The sequence below is a fragment of the Chiloscyllium plagiosum genome, unplaced genomic scaffold (genome assembly GCF_037043375.1).
Source record: "Chiloscyllium plagiosum isolate Xiang-an unplaced genomic scaffold, Cpla_swu_hap1 HiC_scaffold_40, whole genome shotgun sequence".
Taxonomy (NCBI): Eukaryota; Metazoa; Chordata; class Chondrichthyes; order Orectolobiformes; family Hemiscylliidae; genus Chiloscyllium; species Chiloscyllium plagiosum.
Window position 1 is genome coordinate 5,951,690 of NW_028270178.1, and position 24,469 is coordinate 5,976,158.

General features: G+C 49.9%; 1 protein-coding gene across 1 annotated transcript in view; it reads right to left on the reverse strand.

Annotated features, from left to right (window-relative positions):
- Positions 1-325: 325 nt before the first annotated feature.
- Positions 326-24,469, reverse strand: part of LOC122545625 (uncharacterized) — a 172,440-nt gene continuing 148,296 nt past the window's right edge. Inside the window, exons 9-11 of the mRNA XM_087981620.1 lie at positions 3,662-3,876; positions 1,973-2,181; positions 326-1,321 (exon numbers count right to left, since the gene is read on the reverse strand). Of these exons, the coding sequence (XP_087837746.1) occupies positions 1,117-1,321; positions 1,973-2,181; positions 3,662-3,876 (629 nt within the window). The 3' untranslated portion in view covers positions 326-1,116. The remainder of the gene's footprint in view (positions 1,322-1,972; positions 2,182-3,661; positions 3,877-24,469) is intronic.

A 24,469-nucleotide genomic window follows, 5' to 3' on the forward strand; every position in this document is an offset into this window, starting at 1 on the left:
ACACATACACACACACATCTTTATCAACTTTCCACCTACTGCTTGTGCTGTATCTCTCAGTGCTCACAAAAGGACTTCAATTTTCCAGGTGTTTGATCTGCCTTTCTTGCACTTTTTTTTTCCAACAATGTCCTCTTTGTTTCACATTCTCTGTATCTCTCACATGCCATCAAGAGGTTCACTCGCACTGTTGTTGTGCGCATCCTCCTTCTGGCATTTGTTTCTGTATGTTTTCTCATAGCACACTGGCCATACACATTAGATGTTAATCTCATCTCTATACAGTCCTTCCTGCTATGTAGTGAAGAAAAGGGCTATACAACTCTCAAGGGATAGAAATATTTTATTGCACTGCTTTGGTATAGACTGACCAAAGAGATCTATGTATAGTTTAATTATTTTACACTCTGGGAATTGGAGTGAGCAGCATTCACTAATTTAAAGTGCAGGTTCAGGTCCAAACTGCAAACAGCAGTAATTACACACCTCTTCAGCTAGAGGGGTGTAGAGACATTCAAAACGCCATCTAAAGGCACTTGGGAATGAATAAAGCTAGGATCCGCTTATTTAGATATCCCATCATAGTTCAGATAGTTTACAAGCTCCTTCCTTCACTTCTGAGGACACTCGTTCCCCCACTCCCAGTTATTTCCTCCACTCCACAAATCTCTGAATCAGCTGAGGCATTCCCAGAGAAACAGGTAATGGGGAATACAGTAAAGTTGCAATTGTACCTTTGTTTCAATTAGCGGGGAGTGGAAGTTAATCGAGAGATTTCCTTGTCGATTAACTTCAATGGATGGAGCCACTGAGTTCCTAAAGTAGACTAAGAGGCATTCTCCAGTTCCTGTGGGACAGACTAGAGAAGGGGCTGAATGGCCTCCTCCAGGTCCTGTGGCACAGGTTTTCTTTTGGAGGTGGGGGGGAGTGGGGTATGGTGACTGCATAGTTTCCCCTTGATCCCATAAGTCAACTGATGGTGCACACGTCCATGGAGCAGCAGCCAGCATTAAATATATTCCCTTCTGTACCTGATATTGAGCCCAGATCCAGATTTCACCCCCTCCCCTTCCCCCTCCAGGCCCAAGACCATAAGGAAAATTGTAGAAGGTGCGATCATGGCTTCCGATAGAATCTGAGCAGAAGATAGCAGGCAATTCGGAAAGCCACCATAAACAGGAGGAGAATGAGGATGTTCGCCCAGATCGGGAGAGTAACGTTGAAAAAGGCCAGGATCTCGTCCCTGGGGATGTAGACGGAGCTATTGGTTGCATTTCTGGCCAGATTGCAGTATTGATAGGCAGAGTTCTCCGCTTTGCATCTGCAAGACAAGCAATTCAACTCATTTAGAGATGAGCAGGACCCAGATCCGGTAGAGTGAATTTGGGGACTGTCCATGACAGGGAGCTGACCGTCTGACCCAATCCTCAAGGGCAGAGGATGAGGAACAGTGATTGATTGTGGGGGGGGGGGGGAGCTGATCAAGGTATGCATGAGAGTTGAATGATTGTCTACCTGACCAGTTAGGGACCGTGAAACTGGGAGGATGGAGACTTGGTTGAAAACTACGTGGAAGTTCAGCATTGGGGAGAAATGGGTTGATGTAGGGTAGTCACCCCCACACTGGGATTGGGATCTCCAGCTTTAAGGATGTAGTGGCAACTTGGACTGTTATTTCTGTGTTCCCACTGTTGGCCAACTGTTGCATTTAATTGTCTTGTTCTGTCACCTGATCACAGCCATGGCGATGGAAAAGGTGGGTCGCAACTCTTTTAGCAATAGTCCCTAAATGTCAGATATGGGCATGGGGAGAATGTTGGGATTTGATAGAGGAATATAAGTGAACTGAGGGACAGCCCTGAACTCTCAGGTAGGGCAACGTGGAGGATATGGGGAATTGACCTGAGCGTGTGACAGTTGAGGGATGATCTCTGGCAGGAGAACGAGGAAATGGAAGAGAAATAGTACTCACAGAATGTAATGATCGTTGGAGAATTCAACACTGAGCATCACGTGGAAGGGGTAGAGGACAAACGCAAAGTAGCGGGCCCAGGTGAGCCAGGCAGGCAGATGCTGGATGTAGAATCCTCCGAGCAGCAGAGTGGTCAGCATGAAGATTGTAGCGAAGATGATGGACTGGTCAATCCTGAGGAAGAGGGCACTGGCGAACAGGCCAATGGACTGAAGAGGCAGGAGAGGAATGAATATAGTGCAGGCAGACTGTTAACTCTGTCCACATAATAACTCCACAAGACCCTGTCTAACCCCATCGGAAACATGAGCTGCTGAGCCCAGGCATGAAAGACCCATGTGCCAGTGACTACAGGGTGAGCAGAGCTCGAGCAAGGGGTGGGGGGTGGTGTTGTGGCTTTCATCTTTTATTTCACCCTGTTCAGGCCGGTCATGGAACTGGATGGGATTGAACCCGAGCCTTCCTGCCGAGGTACTTGTATAAGAATGGTGAGAGAGAGCTCGACACTGTATCTAACCCCCCACCCCGTGCTGTCCCTGTCCCTGGGAGTGCTGGATGCTGACACTGGGTATAAAGTGGGAGGAGGGACACACTGTCAGGGGGATGTAGAGGGAGCTCTACACTGTATCTAACCCCGTCCTGTCTCTGGGAGTGCTGGATGCTGACATGATATAACGTGGGAGGGGGACATACTGTCAGGTGGATGTAGAGAGAGCTCTACACTGTATCTAACCCCCCAGTCCCTGGGAGTGCTGGATGCTGACACTGGGTATAAAGTGGGAGGGGGACATACTGTCAGGTGGATGTAGAGAGAGCTCTACACCGTATCTAACCCCCCAGTCCCTGGGAGTGCTGGATGCTGACACTGGGTATAAAGTGGGAAGGGGACACTCGGCGGGGATGTAGAGGGAGCTCTACACTGTATCTAAACCCCGTCCTGTCCCTGGGAGTGCTGGATGCTGACACTGGGTATAAAGTGGGAAGGGGACACTCGGCGGGGATGTAGAGGGAGCTCTACACTGTATCTAAACCCCGTCCTGTCCCTGGGAGTGCTGGATGCTGACACTGGGTATAAAGTGGGAAGGGGACACTCGGCGGGGATGTAGAGGGAGCTCTACACTGTATCTAAACCCCGTCCTGTCCCTGGGAGTGCTGGATGCTGACACTGGGTATAAAGTGGGAGGGGGACATACTGTCAGGCGGATGTAGAGAGAGCTCTACACTGTATCTAACCCCCCCACCCTGTCCTGTCCCTGGGAGCGCTGGGTGCTGACACTGGGTATAAAGTGGGAGGGGGGACACACTGTCAGGGGGATGTAGAGGGAGCTCTACACTGTATCTAACCCCGTCCTGTCCCTGGGAGCGCTGGATGCTGACACTGGGTATAAAGTGGGAGGGGGGGGACACTGTCAGCGGGATGTAGAGGGAGCTCTACACTATCTAACCCCGTCCTGTCCCTGGGAGCGCTGGATGCTGACACTGGGTAGAAAGTGGGAGGGGGACACACTGTCAGGGGGATGTAGAGAGAGCTCGACACTGTATCTAAACCCCCTTCCCCCCGTCCTGTCCCTGGGAGCGCTGGATGCTGACACTGGGTATAAAGTGGGAGGGGGGACACACTGTCAGGGGGATGTAGAGGGAGCTCTACACTGCATGTAACCCCTTGCTGTCCCTGCCACTTTGACTTACTTGTGCTGTGACGGATCCAAGAATGATCATGGCTAAATCCACAAAGTAGGCGATGACTCCATTGAGCCCACCCATCCAGAAGGCGATGGTGATGCTGACGATGGGCTGGATGATTATTAAGGGCAGCTCACTTGTCATCTTCGCCAGGTAATAGGCAGAGAGACGGTAGGAACCAGAGAGCCTCTCCTTGTTAATGATTGGGCGTTCCAGTGGGACTGCAAGGTAGAAACAGAGGTCTGGCAAAACGACACTTAATCACACAAAAATAGACTCATACATGTGCTCGCTTACTCAGTACCTTCACACAGCCAGCTATCGTACCCATACATGTAAACATAAACACAGGCACACACACACTCTCGACATAAACACAGGCACACATGTATATACAGACATAAATCATGGACTCAACCACACAGACACCTAGCAACCATCCACACACTGACACACAGTGAGACACAGACTGACACGCACTGACTAATGCACACACCACTCACACACACCCTGCATCCAACCATACACCCAGACATACACTGACCAACACAGCCAGACACACTGCACACACCCATACACACAGACAGCCACTGACCAACACACCCACAGAACCTCTGTGTCACCACCAACACCCAAATATGAGAAGGGTCCCTCTCTCTCTGGCTCTGCTACCTCTCCAAACCTCATGCCCACGTGCCCTCGCTTATGGATACCTCAATACCTTCCAAGAATGATTGCTCCAATGAGGAGAGGTAGAGGACTCTGAATCTGCACAGAAGGGAAGTGAAGGATGGAGGCGGCTGGGGGGAAAGAGAGAGTGATATGATTGAAACGTACAGAATACTGAGGGGCCTGGATAGAGTGGGCATGGAGATGTTTTTACAAGTAGAGAAAATTAGGACCCAAGGGCACAGCTTAAGAGGGAAGGGACAACCCTCAGAGCTGAGATTCTCTTAATATTCTCTCATGGTATGAGGGTGTCACTGCTTGGCCAGCATTTATTGCCCATCCCTAATTGCCCAGGAGGCAATTAAGAGTCAACTGTGGGTCTGGAGTCACATGTAGGCCAGACTGGGGCAAGATGGTGGATTTCCTTCCCTATTGAACATTACTGAACCAGATAGGTTTTTCCTCCCCCCAAGAATTGGCAATGGTTCATGGTCAGCATTAGACCCTTAATTCGAGATTGTTTTTGAGTGAATTGAAATTCCACCATCTGCCGCAGTGGGATTCAAGTCTCGAACGTGAGTTGAGTATCTGGATTGACCAGAGCGATTGGGGAACTGCAGATGCTGGACAGTCGAGAGTCGCTGGACAAGCGCAGCAGGTCAGGCAACATCCGAGCAGCAGGAGAGTCGATGTTTCGGGCGTAAGCTGTTCATTAGGAATGTGGTGTGGTGGGGGGGAAGGTGAGAGATAAATAAAGGGGGGGGGGGAGCGTACAGCATTTCAGGGAACACTCCCCCAATGGCATGGAAGTTCTGGGCTTCCTCCAATGACAAACCCAAGCTGCCCGACGCCTGGAGGAAGAATGCCTCATTTTCCGCCTTGGAACCCACACTGATTCAACGTGAAATTTTCCAGTCTCCAAATCTTCCATACTCCCCACCTCATCCCAGATCCAACTTGGGACCATCCTCTTGATCTGTCTAACTCCTTCCCATCTATCCCTTCATCCTCCCCAGTGACCGAACAGCGCTAGCTCGCTCTGGATTAATAGTCTCGTGATAACATCACAATGTCATCACCTCCCCTTTGATGAGGAGGGTAAGGTTCAGCCAGAGGGTGAAGAACTCATTGCTGGGGAGGCCAGGTACATCATCAATTCCCCACAGTACGGAAACAGACCCTTTAGCCCAAAAGTACACACTGACCTTCTGAAAATTAACCCACCCTATTATCCTATAATTCCCCCTGACTCATGTCCCTAACCTGCACATCCCTGAACACGATGGACAATTTAGCATGGCCAATCCACCCTAACCTGCACATCCCTAAACACTATGGGACAATTTAGCATGGCCAATCCACCCGAACCTGCACATCACTGAACACTATGGGACAATTTAGCACGGCCAATCCACCCTAACCTACACATCCCTGAACACTATGGGACAATTTAGCACGGCCAATCCACCCTAACCTACATATCCCTGGACACTATGGGACAATTTAGCACAGCAAATCCACCCGAACCTACACATCCCTGAACACTATGGGACAATTTAGCACGGCCAATCCACCCTAACCTACATATCCCTGAACACTATGGGACAATTTAGCACGGCCAATCCACCCTAACCTACACATCCCTGAACACTGTGGGACAATTTAGCACGGCCAATCCACCCTAACCTACATATCCCTGGACACTATGGGACAATTTAGCACAGCAAATCCACCCGAACCTACACATCCCTGAACACTATGGGACAATTTAGCACGGCCAATCCACCCTAACGTACATATCCCTGAACACTATGGGACAATTTAGCCCGGCCAATCCACCCTAACCTACACCTCCCAGAACACTATGGGAGAATTTATCACGGCCTTTCCACCCTAACCTACACAACCCTGAACACTATGGGGCAATTTAGCACGGCCAATCTACCCTAACCTACACAACCCTGAACACTATGGGGCAATTTAGCACAGCCAATCCCTCCTAACCTGCACATCCCTGAACACTGTGGGATAATTTAGCACGGCCAATCCACCCTAACCAACACATCCCTGAACACTATGGAACAATTTAGCACAGCCAATCCACCCTAACCTGCACATCCCTGAACACTATGGGACAATTTTGCACGGCCAATCCACACTTACGTACACAACCCTGAACACTATGGGGCAATTTAGCACAGCCAATCCACCCTAACCTACACATCCCTGAACACTATGGGGTAATTTAGCACGGCCAATCCACCCTAACCTGTACATCCCTGAACACTATGGGACAATTTAGCACGGCTAGTCCACCCTAACCTGCACATCCCTGAACACTATGGGACAATTTAGCACGACCAGTCCACCCTGACCTGCACATCCCAGAACACGATGGGACAATTTAGCATGGCCAATCCACCCTAACCTACACATCCCTGAACACTGTGGGACAATTTAGCACGGCCAATCCACCCTAACCTACACATCCCTGAACACTATGGGACAATTTAGCACGGCCAATCCACCCTAACCTACACATCCCTGAACAATATGGGACAATTTAGCACGGCCAATCCACCCTAACCTTCACCACCCTGAACACTATGGGACAATTTATCAAGGCCTTTCCACCCTTACCTACAAACCCCTGAACACTGTGGGACAATTTAGCACGGCCAATCCACACTAACCTACACATCCCTGAACACGATGGGACAATTTAGCACGGCCAATCCACCCGAAACTACACATCCCTGAACACTATGGGACAATTTAGCATGGCCAATCCACCCTAACCTACACCACCCTGAACAATATGGGACAATTTAGCACGGCCAATCCACCCTAACCTTCACCACCCTGAACACTGTGGAGCAATTTAGCACGGCCAAAACACCCTAACCTACACATCCCTGAACACTATGGGACAATTTATCACGGCCTTTCCACCCTACCCTCCAAACCCCTGAACACTATGGGGCAATTTAGCATGGCCAATCCACCCTAACCTGTACATCCCTGAACACTATGGGACAATTTACTACGGCCAATCCACCCGAACCTACACATCCCTGAACACTATGGGACAATTTAGCACGGCCAGTCCACCCTAACCTACACATCCCTGAACACTATGGGACAATTTAACACGGCCAGTCCACCGTAACCTGCACATCCCTGAACACTATGGGGCAATTTAGCACGGCCAATCCACCCTAACCTACACATCCCTGAACACTATGGGACAATTTAGCACGGACAATCCACCCTAACCGACACATCCCTGGACACTATGGGACAATTTAGCACGGCCAATCCACCCTAACGTACATATCCCTGAACACGATGGGACAATTTAGCACGGCCAATCCACCCGAAACTACACATAACTGAACACTATGGGACAATTTAGCATGGCCAATCCACCGTAACCTGCACAACCCTGAACACTATGGGGCAATTTAGCATAGCCAATCCACCCTAACCTATACATCCCTGAACACTATGGGACAATTTAGCACAGCAAATTCACCCTAACCTACACATCCCTGAACACTATGGGACAATTTAGCACGGCCAATCCACACTAACCTACACATCCCTGAACACTATGGGACAATTTAGCACAGCCAATCCACCCTAACCTACACATCCCTGAACACTATGGGACAATTTAGCACGGCCAATCCACACTAACCTACACATCCCTGAACACTATGGGACAATTTAGCATGGCCAATCCACCCTAACCTGCACATCCCTGAACACTATGGGACAATTTACTACGGCCAATCCACCCGAACCTACACATCCCTGAACACTATGGGACAATTTAGCACGGCCAGTCCACCCGAACCTGCACATCCCTGAACACTATGGGACAATTTAACACGGCCAGTCCACCCGAACCTGCACATCCCTGAACACTATGGGACAATTTAGCACGGCCAATCCACACTAACCTACACATCCCTGAACACTATGGGACAATTTAGCACGGCCAATCCACCCTAACCTACACATCCCTGAACACTGTGGGACAATTTAGCACGGCCAATCCACCCTAACCTGCACATCCCTGAACACTGCGGGACAATTTAGCACGGCCAATCCCCCCTAAACTGCACATCCCTGAACACTATGGGACAATTTAGCACGGCCAGTCCACCCTCACCTGCACATCCCTGAACACTGTGGGACAATTTAGCACGGCCAATCCACACTAACCTACACATCCCTGAACACTATGGGACAATTTAGCACAGCCAATCCACCCTAACCTGCACATCCCTGAACATTATGGGACAATTTAGCACGGCCAATCCACCCTAACCTGCACATCCCTGAACACTGCGGGACAATTTAGCACGGTCAATCCACACGAACCTACACATCCCTGAACACTATGGGACAATTTAGCTCAGCCAATCCACCCTAACCTGCACATCCCTGAACACGATGGGACAATTTAGCACGGCCAATCCATCCTAACCGACACAACCCTGAACACTATGGGGCAATTTAGCACGGCCAATCCACCCTAACCTGCACATCCCTGAACACTATGGGACAATTTAGCACGGACAATCCACCCAAACCTGCACATCCCTGAACACTATGGGACAATTTAGCACGGCCAATCCACCCTAACCTACACATCCCTGAACACTATGGGACAATTTAAAACGGCGAATCCACACTTACCTGCACATCGCTGAACACTATGGGGCAATTTAGCACGGCCAAAACACCCTAACCTACACATCCCTGAACACTATGGGGCAATTTAGCACGGCCAAAACACCCTAACCTACACATGCCTGACCACTATGGGACAATTTAGCACAGACAATCCACCCTAACCTACACATCCCTGAACACTATGGGACAATTTATCACTGCCTTTCCACCCTAACCTACAAACCCCTGAACTCTATGGGGCAATTTAGCACGGTCAACCCACCCTAACCTACACATCCCTGAACACTATGGGACAATTTAGCACGGCCAATCCACACTAACCTACACATCCCTGAACACTATGGGACAATTTAGCACGGCCAATCCACCCTAACCTACACATCCCTGAACACTGTGGGACAATTTATCACGGCCTTTCCACCCTAACCTACACATCCCTGAACACTATGGGGCAATTTAGCACGGCCAATCCACCCTAACCTGCACATCCCTGAACACTGTGGGACAATTTAGCATGGCCAATCCACACTAACCTACACAACCCTGAACACTATGGGACAATTTAGCACAGCCAATCCACCCTAACCTGCACATCCCTGAACACTATGGGACAATTTAGCACGGCCAGTCCACCCTCACCTGCACATCCCTGAACACTATGGGACAATTTAGCACGGCCAATCCACCCTAACCTACACATCCCTGAACACTGTGGGACAATTTAGCACGGCCAATCCCCCCTAAACTGCACATCCCTGAACACTATGGGACAATTTAGCACGGCCAATCCACCCTAACCTGCACATCCCTGAACACTATGGGACAATTTTCCACGGCCAATCCACCCGAACCGACCCATCCCTGAACACTATGGGACAAATTAAAACGGCGAATCCACACTTACCTTCACATCCCTGAACACTATGGGACAATTTAGCACAGCAAATCCACCCTAACCTACACAGCCCTGAACACTATGGGACAATTTAGCACGGCCAATCCACCCTAACCTGCACATCCCTGAAAAATATGGGAAAATTTAGCATGGCCAATCCACCCTAACCTACACCACCCTGAACACTGTGGGACAATTTAGCACGGCCAATCCACCCTAACCTGCACATCCCTGAACACTATGGGACAATTTAGCACGGCCAATCCACCCTAACCTGCACATCCCTGTACACTATGGGACAATTTAGCACGGTCAACCCACCCTAACCTACACATCCCTGAACACTACGGGACAATTTAGCACGGCCAATCCACACTAACCTACACATCCCTGAACACTATGGGACAATTTATCACGGCCTTTCTACCCTAACCTACACATCCCTGAACACTGTGGGACAATTTAGCACGGCCAATCCACACTAACCTACAAACCCCTGAACTCTATGGGGCAATTTAGCACGGCCAATACATCCTAACCTACACATCCCTGAACACTATGGGACAATTTAGCACGGCCAATCCACACTAACCTACACATCCCTGAACACTATGGGACAATTTAGCACAGCCAATCCACCCTAACCTACACATCCCTGAACACTATGGGACAATTTAGCACGGCCAATCCACACTAACCTACACATCCCTGAACACTATGGGACAATTTAGCATGGCCAATCCACCCTAACCTGCACATCCCTGAACACTATGGGACAATTTACTACGGCCAATCCACCCGAACCTACACATCCCTGAACACTATGGGACAATTTAGCACGGCCAGTCCACCCTAACCTACACATCCCTGAACACTGTGGGACAATTTAGCACGGCCAGTCCACCCGAACCTGCACATCCCTGAACACTATGGGACAATTTAACACGGCCAGTCCACCCGAACCTGCACATCCCTGAACACTATGGGACAATTTAGCACGGCCAATCCACACTAACCTACACATCCCTGAACACTATGGGACAATTTAGCACGGCCAATCCACCCTAACCTACACATCCCTGAACACTGTGGGACAATTTAGCACGGCCAATCCACCCTAACCTGCACATCCCTGAACACTGCGGGACAATTTAGCACGGCCAATCCCCCCTAAACTGCACATCCCTGAACACTATGGGACAATTTAGCACGGCCAGTCCACCCTCACCTGCACATCCCTGAACATTATGGGACAATTTAGCACGGCCAATCCACCCTAACCTGCACATCCCTGAACACTGCGGGACAATTTAGCACGGTCAATCCACACGAACCTACACATCCCTGAACACTATGGGACAATTTAGCACGGCCAATCCACCCTAACCTGCACATCCCTGAACACGATGGGACAATTTAGCACGGCCAATCCATCCTAACCGACACAACCCTGAACACTATGGGGCAATTTAGCACGGCCAATCCACCCTAACCTGCACATCCCTGAACACTATGGGACAATTTAGCACGGACAATCCACCCAAACCTGCACATCCCTGAACACTGTGGGACAATTTAGCACGGCCAATCCACCCTAACCTGCACATCCCTGAACACTATGGGGCAATTTAGCACGGCCAATCCACCCTAACCTACACATCCCTGAACACTGTGGGACAATTTAGCACGGCCAATCCCCCCTAAACTGCACATCCCTGAACACTATGGGACAATTTAGCACGGCCAATCCACCCTAACCTGCACATCCCTGAACACTATGGGACAATTTTCCACGGCCAATCCACCCGAACCGACCCATCCCTGAACACTATGGGACAAATTAAAACGGCGAATCCACACTTACCTGCACATCCCTGAACACTATGGGACAATTTAGCACAGCAAATCCACCCTAACCTACACAGCCCTGAACACTATGGGACAATTTAGCACGGCCAATCCACCCTAACCTGCACATCCCTGAAAAATATGGGAAAATTTAGCATGGCCAATCCACCCTAACCTACACCACCCTGAACACTGTGGGACAATTTAGCACGGCCAATCCACCCTAACCTGCACATCCCTGAACACTATGGGACAATTTAGCACGGCCAATCCACCCTAACCTGCACATCCCTGAACACTACGGGACAATTTAGCACGGCCAATCCACACTAACCTACACATCCCTGAACACTATGGGACAATTTATCACGGCCTTTCTACCCTAACCTACACATCCCTGAACACTGTGGGACAATTTAGCACGGCCAATCCACACTAACCTACAAACCCCTGAACTCTATGGGGCAATTTAGCACGGCCAATACATCCTAACCGACACAACCCTGAACACTATGGGGCAATTTAGCACGGCCAATCCACACTAACCTGCACATCCCTGAACAGTATGGAGCAATTTAGCACAGCCAATCCACCCTAACCTGCACATCCCTGAACACTATGGGACAATTTAGCACGGCCAATCCACCCTAACCTACACATCCCTGTACACTATGGGACAATTTAGCAGAGACAATCCACCCGAACCTACACATCCCTGAACACTATGGGACAATTTATCACTGCCTTTCCACCCTAACCTACAAACCCCTGAACTCTATGGGGCAATTTAGCACGGTCAACCCACCCTAACCTACACATCCCTGAACACGATGGAACAATTTATCACAGCAAATCCACCCTAACCTGCACATCCCTGAACACTATGGGACAATTTAGCACAGCAAATCCACCCTAACCTGCACATCCCTGAACACTATGGGACAATTTAGCACGGCCTTTCCACCCTAACCGACACATCCCTGAACACTATGGGACAATTTAGCACGGCCAATCCACCCTAACCTGCACATCCCTGAACACTATGGGACAATTTAGCACGGCCAATCCACCCTAACCTGCACATCCCTGAGCACTATGGGGCAATTTAGCACGCCAATCCACCCTAACCTCCACATCCCTGAACACTATGGGACAACTTAGCTCGGCCTTTCCACCCTAACCTACACCACCCTGAACACTATGGGGCAATTTAGCACGGCCAATCCACCCTAACCTACACAACCCTGAACACTATGGGGCAATTTAGCACGGCCAATCCACCCTAACCTACACATCCCTGAACACTATGGGACAATTTAGCACGGCCAATCCACCCTAACCTATACCACCCTGAACACTATGGGGCAATTTAGCACGGCCAATCCACCCGAACCTACACATCCCTGAACACTATGGGACAATTTAGCACGGCCAATCCACCCTAACCTACACAACCCTGAACACTATGGGGCAATTTAGCACGGCCAATCCACCCTAACCTCCACCACCCAGAACACTATGGGGCAATTTAGCACGGCCAATCCACCCTAACCTACACATCCCTGAACACTATGGGACAATTTAGCACGGCCAATCCACCCTAACCTACACATCCCTGAACAATATGGGACAATTTAGCACGGCCAATCCACCCTAACCTTCACCACCCTGAACACTGTGGAGCAATTTAGCACGGCCAAAACACCCTAACCTACACATCCCTGAACACTATGGGACAATTTCGCACAGCAAATCCACCCTAACCTGCACATCCCTGAACACGATGGGACAATTTAGCACGGCCAGTCCACCCGAACCTGCACATCCCTAAACACGATGGGACAATTTAAAACGGCGAATCCACACTTACCTGCACATCCCTGAACACTATGGGACAATTTAGCACAGCAAATTCACCCTAACCTACACAGCCCTGAACACTATGGGACAATTTAGCACGGCCAATCCACCCTAACCTGCACATCCCTGAAAAATATGGGACAATTTAGCATGGCCAATCCACCCTAACCTACACCACCCTGAACACTATGGGGCAATTTAGCACGGCCAAAACACCCTAACCTACACATCCCTGAACACTGTGGGACAATTTAGCACGGCCAAAACACCCTAACCTACACATCCCTGAACACTATGGGACAATTTATCACGGCCTTTCCACCCTACCCTCCAAACCCCTGAACACTATGGGGCAATTTAGCACGGCCAATCCACCCTAACCTACACAACCCTGAACACTATGGGGCAATTTAGCACGGCCAATCCACACTAACCTACAAACCCCTGAACTCTATGGCGCAATTTAGCACGGCCAATCCACCCTAACCTGCACATCCCTGAACACTGTGGAGCAATTTAGCACGGCCAAAACACCCTAACCTACACATCCCTGAACACTATGGGACAATTTATCACGGCCTTTCCACCCTACCCTCCAAACCCCTGAACACTATGGGGCAATTTAGCACGGCCAATCCACCCTAACCTACACAACCCTGAACACTATGGGGCAATTTAGCATGGCCAATCCACCCTAACCTATACATCCCTGAACACTATGGGACAATTTAGCACGGCCAATCCACCCTAACCTACACATTCCAGAACACTATGGGACAATTTAGCATGGCTAGTCCATCCTAACCTGTACATCCCTGAACACTATGGGACAATTTACTACGGCCAATCCACCCTAACCTACACATCCCTGAACACTATGGGACAATTTAGCACGGCCAGTCCACCCAAACCTGCACATCCCTGAACACTATGGGACAATTTATCACGGCCAGTCCACCCGAACCTGCACGTCCCTGAACACTATGGGACAATTTAGCACGGCCAATCCCCGCAAACCTGCACATCCCTGAACACTGTGGGACAATTTAGCACGGCCAATCCACCCTAACCTACACACCCCTGAACACTATGGGGCAATTTAGCACGGCCAATCCACCGTAACCTGCACATCCCTGAACACTATGGGGCAATTTAGCACGGCCAATCCACCCTAACCTATACATCCCTGAACACTATGGGACAATTTAGCACAGCAAATTCACCCTAACCTACACATCCCTGAACACTATGGGACAATTTAGCACGGCCAATCCACCCTAACCTGCACATCCCTGAACACTATGGGACAATTTAGCACAGCCAATCCACCCTAACCTACACATCCCTGAACACGATGGGACAATTTAAAACGGCGAATCCACCCTAACCTGCACATCCCTGAACACTATGGGACAATTTAGCACAACCAATCCACCCTAACCTGCACATCCCTGAACACGATGGGACAATTTAGCACGGCCAATCCACACTAACCTACACATCCCTGAACACTATGGGACAATTTAGCATGGCCAATCCACCCTAACCTGCACATCCCTGAACACTATGGGACAATTTACTACGGCCAATCCACCCGAACCTGCACATCCCTGAACACTATGGGACAATTTAGCACGGCCAATCCACACTAACCGACACATCCCTGAACACGATGGGACAATTTAGCACAGCCAATCCACCCTAACCTACACATCCCTGAACACGATGGGACAATTTAAAACGGCGAATCCACCCTAACCTGCACATCCCTGAACACTATGGGACAATTTAGCACAGCCAATCCACCCTAACCTACACAACCCTGAACACCATGGGGCAATTTAGCACGGCCAATCCCCCCTAACCTACACATCCCTAAACACTATGGGACAATTTAGCACAACCAATCCACCCTAACCTGCACATCCCTGAACACTATGGGACAATTTAGCACGGCCAATCCACACTAACCTACACATCCCTGAACACTATGGGACAATTAAGCATGGCCAATCCACCCTAACCTGCACATCCCTGAACACTATGGGACAATTTACTACGGCCAATCCACCCGAAACTACACATCCCTGAACACTATGGGACAATTTAGCACGGCCAGTCCACCCTAACCTACACATCCCTGAACACTGTGGGACAATTTAGCACGGCCAGTCCACCCGAACCTGCACATCCCTGAACACTATGGGACAATTTAACACGGCCAGTCCACACTAACCTACACATCCCTGAACACTATGGGACAATTTAGCACAGCCAATCCACCCTAACCTGCACATCCCTGAACACTATGGGACAATTTAGCACGGCCAGTCCACCCGAACCTGCACATCCCTGAACACTGTGGGACAATTTAGCACGGCCAATCCACACTAACCTACACATCCCTGAACACTATGGGACAATTTAGCACAGCCAATCCACCCTAACCTGCACATCCCTGAACACTATGGGACAATTTAGCACGGCCAGTCCACCCGAACCTGCACATCCCTGAACACTATGGGACAATTTAACACGGCCAGTCCACCCGAACCTGCACATCCCTGAACACTATGCGACAATTTATCACGGCCAGTCCACCCGAACCTGCACGTCCCTGAACACTATGGGACAATTTAGCACGGCCAATCCCCGCAAACCTGCACATCCCTGAACACTGTGGGACAATTTAGCATGGCTAGTCCATCCTAACCTGTACATCCCTGAACACTATGGGACAATTTACTACGGCCAATCCACCCTAACCTACACATCCCTGAACACTATGGGACAATTTAGCACGGCCAGTCCACCCGAACCTGCACATCCCTGAACACTATGGGACAATTTAGCACGGCCAATCCCCGCAAACCTGCACATCCCTGAACACTGTGGGACAATTTAGCATGGCCAATCCACCCTAACCTGCACATCCCTGAACACTATGGGACAATTTACTACGGCCAATCCACCCGAAACTACACATCCCTGAACACTATGGGACAATTTAGCACGGCCAGTCCACCCTAACCTACACATCCCTGAACACTGTGGGACAATTTAGCACGGCCAGTCCACCCGAACCTGCACATCCCTGAACACTATGGGACAATTTAACACGGCCAGTCCACCCGAACCTGCACATCCCTGAACACTATGGGACAATTTATCACGGCCAGTCCACCCGAACCTGCACATCCCTGAACACTGTGGGACAATTTAGCACGGCCAGTCCACCCGAACCTGCACATCCCTGAACACTATGGGACAATTTAACACGGCCAGTCCACCCGAACCTGCACATCCCTGAACACTATGGGACAATTTAGCACGGCCAATCCACACTAACCTACACATCCCTGAACACTATGGGACAATTTAGCACGGCCAATCCACCCTAACCTACACATCCCTGAACACTGTGGGACAATTTAGCACGGCCAATCCACCCTAACCTGCACATCCCTGAACACTGCGGGACAATTTAGCACGGCCAATCCCCCCTAAACTGCACATCCCTGAACACTATGGGACAATTTAGCACGGCCAGTCCACCCTCACCTGCACATCCCTGAACATTATGGGACAATTTAGCACGGCCAATCCACCCTAACCTGCACATCCCTGAACACTGCGGGACAATTTAGCACGGTCAATCCACACGAACCTACACATCCCTGAACACTATGGGACAATTTAGCACGGCCAATCCACCCTAACCTGCACATCCCTGAACACGATGGGACAATTTAGCACGGCCAATCCATCCTAACCGACACAACCCTGAACACTATGGGGCAATTTAGCACGGCCAATCCACCCTAACCTGCACATCCCTGAACACTATGGGACAATTTAGCACGGACAATCCACCCAAACCTGCACATCCCTGAACACTGTGGGACAATTTAGCACGGCCAATCCACCCTAACCTGCACATCCCTGAACACTATGGGGCAATTTAGCACGGCCAATCCACCCTAACCTACACATCCCTGAACACTGTGGGACAATTTAGCACGGCCAATCCCCCCTAAACTGCACATCCCTGAACACTATGGGACAATTTAGCACGGCCAATCCACCCTAACCTGCACATCCCTGAACACTATGGGACAATTTTCCACGGCCAATCCACCCGAACCGACCCATCCCTGAACACTATGGGACAAATTAAAACGGCGAATCCACACTTACCTGCACATCCCTGAACACTATGGGACAATTTAGCACAGCAAATCCACCCTAACCTACACAGCCCTGAACACTATGGGACAATTTAGCACGGCCAATCCACCCTAACCTGCACATCCCTGAAAAATATGGGAAAATTTAGCATGGCCAATCCACCCTAACCTACACCACCCTGAACACTGTGGGACAATTTAGCACGGCCAATCCACCCTAACCTGCACATCCCTGAACACTATGGGACAATTTAGCACGGCCAATCCACCCTAACCTGCACATCCCTGAACACTACGGGACAATTTAGCACGGCCAATCCACACTAACCTACACATCCCTGAACACTATGGGACAATTTATCACGGCCTTTCTACCCTAACCTACACATCCCTGAACACTGTGGGACAATTTAGCACGGCCAATCCACACTAACCTACAAACCCCTGAACTCTATGGGGCAATTTAGCACGGCCAATACATCCTAACCGACACAACCCTGAACACTATGGGGCAATTTAGCACGGCCAATCCACACTAACCTGCACATCCCTGAACAGTATGGAGCAATTTAGCACAGCCAATCCACCCTAACCTGCACATCCCTGAACACTATGGGACAATTTAGCACGGCCAATCCACCCTAACCTACACATCCCTGTACACTATGGGACAATTTAGCAGAGACAATCCACCCGAACCTACACATCCCTGAACACTATGGGACAATTTATCACTGCCTTTCCACCCTAACCTACAAACCCCTGAACTCTATGGGGCAATTTAGCACGGTCAACCCACCCTAACCTACACATCCCTGAACACGATGGAACAATTTATCACAGCAAATCCACCCTAACCTGCACATCCCTGAACACTATGGGACAATTTAGCACAGCAAATCCACCCTAACCTGCACATCCCTGAACACTATGGGACAATTTAGCACGGCCTTTCCACCCTAACCGACACATCCCTGAACACTATGGGACAATTTAGCACGGCCAATCCACCCTAACCTGCACATCCCTGAACACTATGGGACAATTTAGCACGGCCAATCCACCCTAACCTGCACATCCCTGAGCACTATGGGGCAATTTAGCACGCCAATCCACCCTAACCTCCACATCCCTGAACACTATGGGACAACTTAGCTCGGCCTTTCCACCCTAACCTACACCACCCTGAACACTATGGGGCAATTTAGCACGGCCAATCCACCCTAACCTACACAACCCTGAACACTATGGGGCAATTTAGCACGGCCAATCCACCCTAACCTACACATCCCTGAACACTATGGGACAATTTAGCACGGCCAATCCACCCTAACCTATACCACCCTGAACACTATGGGGCAATTTAGCACGGCCAATCCACCCGAACCTACACATCCCTGAACACTATGGGACAATTTAGCACGGCCAATCCACCCTAACCTACACAACCCTGAACACTATGGGGCAATTTAGCACGGCCAATCCACCCTAACCTCCACCACCCAGAACACTATGGGGCAATTTAGCACGGCCAATCCACCCTAACCTACACATCCCTGAACACTATGGGACAATTTAGCACGGCCAATCCACCCTAACCTACACATCCCTGAACAATATGGGACAATTTAGCACGGCCAATCCACCCTAACCTTCACCACCCTGAACACTGTGGAGCAATTTAGCACGGCCAAAACACCCTAACCTACACATCCCTGAACACTATGGGACAATTTCGCACAGCAAATCCACCCTAACCTGCACATCCCTGAACACGATGGGACAATTTAGCACGGCCAGTCCACCCGAACCTGCACATCCCTAAACACGATGGGACAATTTAAAACGGCGAATCCACACTTACCTGCACATCCCTGAACACTATGGGACAATTTAGCACAGCAAATTCACCCTAACCTACACAGCCCTGAACACTATGGGACAATTTAGCACGGCCAATCCACCCTAACCTGCACATCCCTGAAAAATATGGGACAATTTAGCATGGCCAATCCACCCTAACCTACACCACCCTGAACACTATGGGGCAATTTAGCACGGCCAAAACACCCTAACCTACACATCCCTGAACACTGTGGGACAATTTAGCACGGCCAAAACACCCTAACCTACACATCCCTGAACACTATGGGACAATTTATCACGGCCTTTCCACCCTACCCTCCAAACCCCTGAACACTATGGGGCAATTTAGCACGGCCAATCCACCCTAACCTACACAACCCTGAACACTATGGGGCAATTTAGCACGGCCAATCCACACTAACCTACAAACCCCTGAACTCTATGGCGCAATTTAGCACGGCCAATCCACCCTAACCTGCACATCCCTGAACACTGTGGAGCAATTTAGCACGGCCAAAACACCCTAACCTACACATCCCTGAACACTATGGGACAATTTATCACGGCCTTTCCACCCTACCCTCCAAACCCCTGAACACTATGGGGCAATTTAGCACGGCCAATCCACCCTAACCTACACAACCCTGAACACTATGGGGCAATTTAGCATGGCCAATCCACCCTAACCTATACATCCCTGAACACTATGGGACAATTTAGCACGGCCAATCCACCCTAACCTACACATTCCAGAACACTATGGGACAATTTAGCATGGCTAGTCCATCCTAACCTGTACATCCCTGAACACTATGGGACAATTTACTACGGCCAATCCACCCTAACCTACACATCCCTGAACACTATGGGACAATTTAGCACGGCCAGTCCACCCAAACCTGCACATCCCTGAACACTATGGGACAATTTATCACGGCCAGTCCACCCGAACCTGCACGTCCCTGAACACTATGGGACAATTTAGCACGGCCAATCCCCGCAAACCTGCACATCCCTGAACACTGTGGGACAATTTAGCACGGCCAATCCACCCTAACCTACACACCCCTGAACACTATGGGGCAATTTAGCACGGCCAATCCACCGTAACCTGCACATCCCTGAACACTATGGGGCAATTTAGCACGGCCAATCCACCCTAACCTATACATCCCTGAACACTATGGGACAATTTAGCACAGCAAATTCACCCTAACCTACACATCCCTGAACACTATGGGACAATTTAGCACGGCCAATCCACCCTAACCTGCACATCCCTGAACACTATGGGACAATTTAGCACAGCCAATCCACCCTAACCTACACATCCCTGAACACGATGGGACAATTTAAAACGGCGAATCCACCCTAACCTGCACATCCCTGAACACTATGGGACAATTTAGCACAACCAATCCACCCTAACCTGCACATCCCTGAACACGATGGGACAATTTAGCACGGCCAATCCACACTAACCTACACATCCCTGAACACTATGGGACAATTTAGCATGGCCAATCCACCCTAACCTGCACATCCCTGAACACTATGGGACAATTTACTACGGCCAATCCACCCGAACCTGCACATCCCTGAACACTATGGGACAATTTAGCACGGCCAATCCACACTAACCGACACATCCCTGAACACGATGGGACAATTTAGCACAGCCAATCCACCCTAACCTACACATCCCTGAACACGATGGGACAATTTAAAACGGCGAATCCACCCTAACCTGCACATCCCTGAACACTATGGGACAATTTAGCACAGCCAATCCACCCTAACCTACACAACCCTGAACACCATGGGGCAATTTAGCACGGCCAATCCCCCCTAACCTACACATCCCTAAACACTATGGGACAATTTAGCACAACCAATCCACCCTAACCTGCACATCCCTGAACACTATGGGACAATTTAGCACGGCCAATCCACACTAACCTACACATCCCTGAACACTATGGGACAATTTAGCATGGCCAATCCACCCTAACCTGCACATCCCTGAACACTATGGGACAATTTACTACGGCCAATCCACCCGAAACTACACATCCCTGAACACTATGGGACAATTTAGCACGGCCAGTCCACCCTAACCTACACATCCCTGAACACTGTGGGACAATTTAGCACGGCCAGTCCACCCGAACCTGCACATCCCTGAACACTATGGGACAATTTAACACGGCCAGTCCACACTAACCTACACATCCCTGAACACTATGGGACAATTTAGCACAGCCAATCCACCCTAACCTGCACATCCCTGAACACTATGGGACAATTTAGCACGGCCAGTCCACCCGAACCTGCACATCCCTGAACACTGTGGGACAATTTAGCACGGCCAATCCACACTAACCTACACATCCCTGAACACTATGGGACAATTTAGCACAGCCAATCCACCCTAACCTGCACATCCCTGAACACTATGGGACAATTTAGCACGGCCAGTCCACCCGAACCTGCACATCCCTGAACACTATGGGACAATTTAACACGGCCAGTCCACCCGAACCTGCACATCCCTGAACACTATGCGACAATTTATCACGGCCAGTCCACCCGAACCTGCACGTCCCTGAACACTATGGGACAATTTAGCACGGCCAATCCCCGCAAACCTGCACATCCCTGAACACTGTGGGACAATTTAGCATGGCTAGTCCATCCTAACCTGTACATCCCTGAACACTATGGGACAATTTACTACGGCCAATCCACCCTAACCTACACATCCCTGAACACTATGGGACAATTTAGCACGGCCAGTCCACCCGAACCTGCACATCCCTGAACACTATGGGACAATTTAGCACGGCCAATCCCCGCAAACCTGCACATCCCTGAACACTGTGGGATAATTTAGCACGGCCAATCCACCCTAACCTACACACCCCTGAACACTATGGGGCAATTTAGCACGGCCAATCCACCGTAACCTGCACATCCCTGAACACTATGGGGCAATTTAGCACGGCCAATCCACCCTAACCTATACATCCCTGAACACTATGGGACAATTTAGCACAGCAAATTCACCCTAACCTACACATCCCTGAACACTATGGGACAATTTAGCACGGCCAATCCACCCTAACCTGCACATCCCTGAACACTATGGGACAATTTAGCACAGCCAATCCACCCTAACCTACACATCCCTGAACACGATGGGACAATTTAAAACGGCGAATCCACCCTAACCTGCACATCCCTGAACACTATGGGACAATTTAGCACAACCAATCCACCCTAACCTGCACATCCCTGAACACTATGGGACAATTTAGCACGGCCAATCCACACTAACCTACACATCCCTGAACACTATGGGACAATTTAGCATGGCCAATCCACCCTAACCTGCACATCCCTGAACACTATGGGACAATTTACTACGGCCAATCCACCCGAACCTGCACATCCCTGAACACTATGGGACAATTTAGCACGGCCAATCCACACTAACCGACACATCCCTGAACACGATGGGACAATTTAGCACAGCCAATCCACCCTAACCTACACAACCCTGAACACCATGGGGCAATTTAGCACGGCCAATCCCCCCTAACCTACACATCCCTAAACACTATGGGACAATTTAGCACAACCAATCCACCCTAACCTGCACATCCCTGAACACTATGGGACAATTTAGCACGGCCAATCCACACTAACCTACACATCCCTGAACACTATGGGACAATTTAGCATGGCCAATCCACCCTAACCTGCACATCCCTGAACACTATGGGACAATTTACTACGGCCAATCCACCCGAAACTACACATCCCTGAACACTATGGGACAATTTAGCACGGCCAGTCCACCCTAACCTACACATCCCTGAACACTGTGGGACAATTTAGCACGGCCAGTCCACCCGAACCTGCACATCCCTGAACACTATGGGACAATTTAACACGGCCAGTCCACCCGAACCTGCACATCCCTGAACACTATGGGACAATTTATCACGGCCAGTCCACCCGAACCTGCACATCCCTGAACACTGTGGGACAATTTAGCACGGCCAATCCACACTAACCTACACATCCCTGAACACTATGGGACAATTTAGCACAGCCAATCCACCCTAACCTGCACATCCCTGAACACTATGGGACAATTTAGCACGGCCAGTCCACCCGAACCTGCACATCCCTGAACACTATGGGACAATTTAACACGGCCAGTCCACCCGAACCTGAACATCCCTGAACACTATGGGACAATTTATCACGGCCAGTCCACCCGAACCTGCACGTCCCTGAACACTATGGGACAATTTAGCACGGCCAATCCCCGCAAACCTGCACATCCCTGAACACTGTGGGACAATTTAGCACGGCCAATCCACCCTAACCTACACACCCCTGAACACGATGGGACAATTTAGCACGGACAATCCACCCTAACCGACACATCCCTGGACACTATGGGACAATTTAGCACGGCCAATCCACCCTAACGTACATATCCCTGAACACGATGGGACAATTTAGCACGGCCAATCCACACTAACCTACACATCCCTGAACACGATGGGACAATTTCGCACGGCCAATCCACCCGAAACTACACATAACTGAACACTATGGGACAATTTAGCATGGCCAATCCACCGTAACCTGCACAACCCTGAACACTATGGGGCAATTTAGCATAGCCAATCCACCCTAACCTGCACATCCCTGAACACTATGGGACAATTTAGCACAGCAAATTCACCCTAACCTACACATCCCTGAACA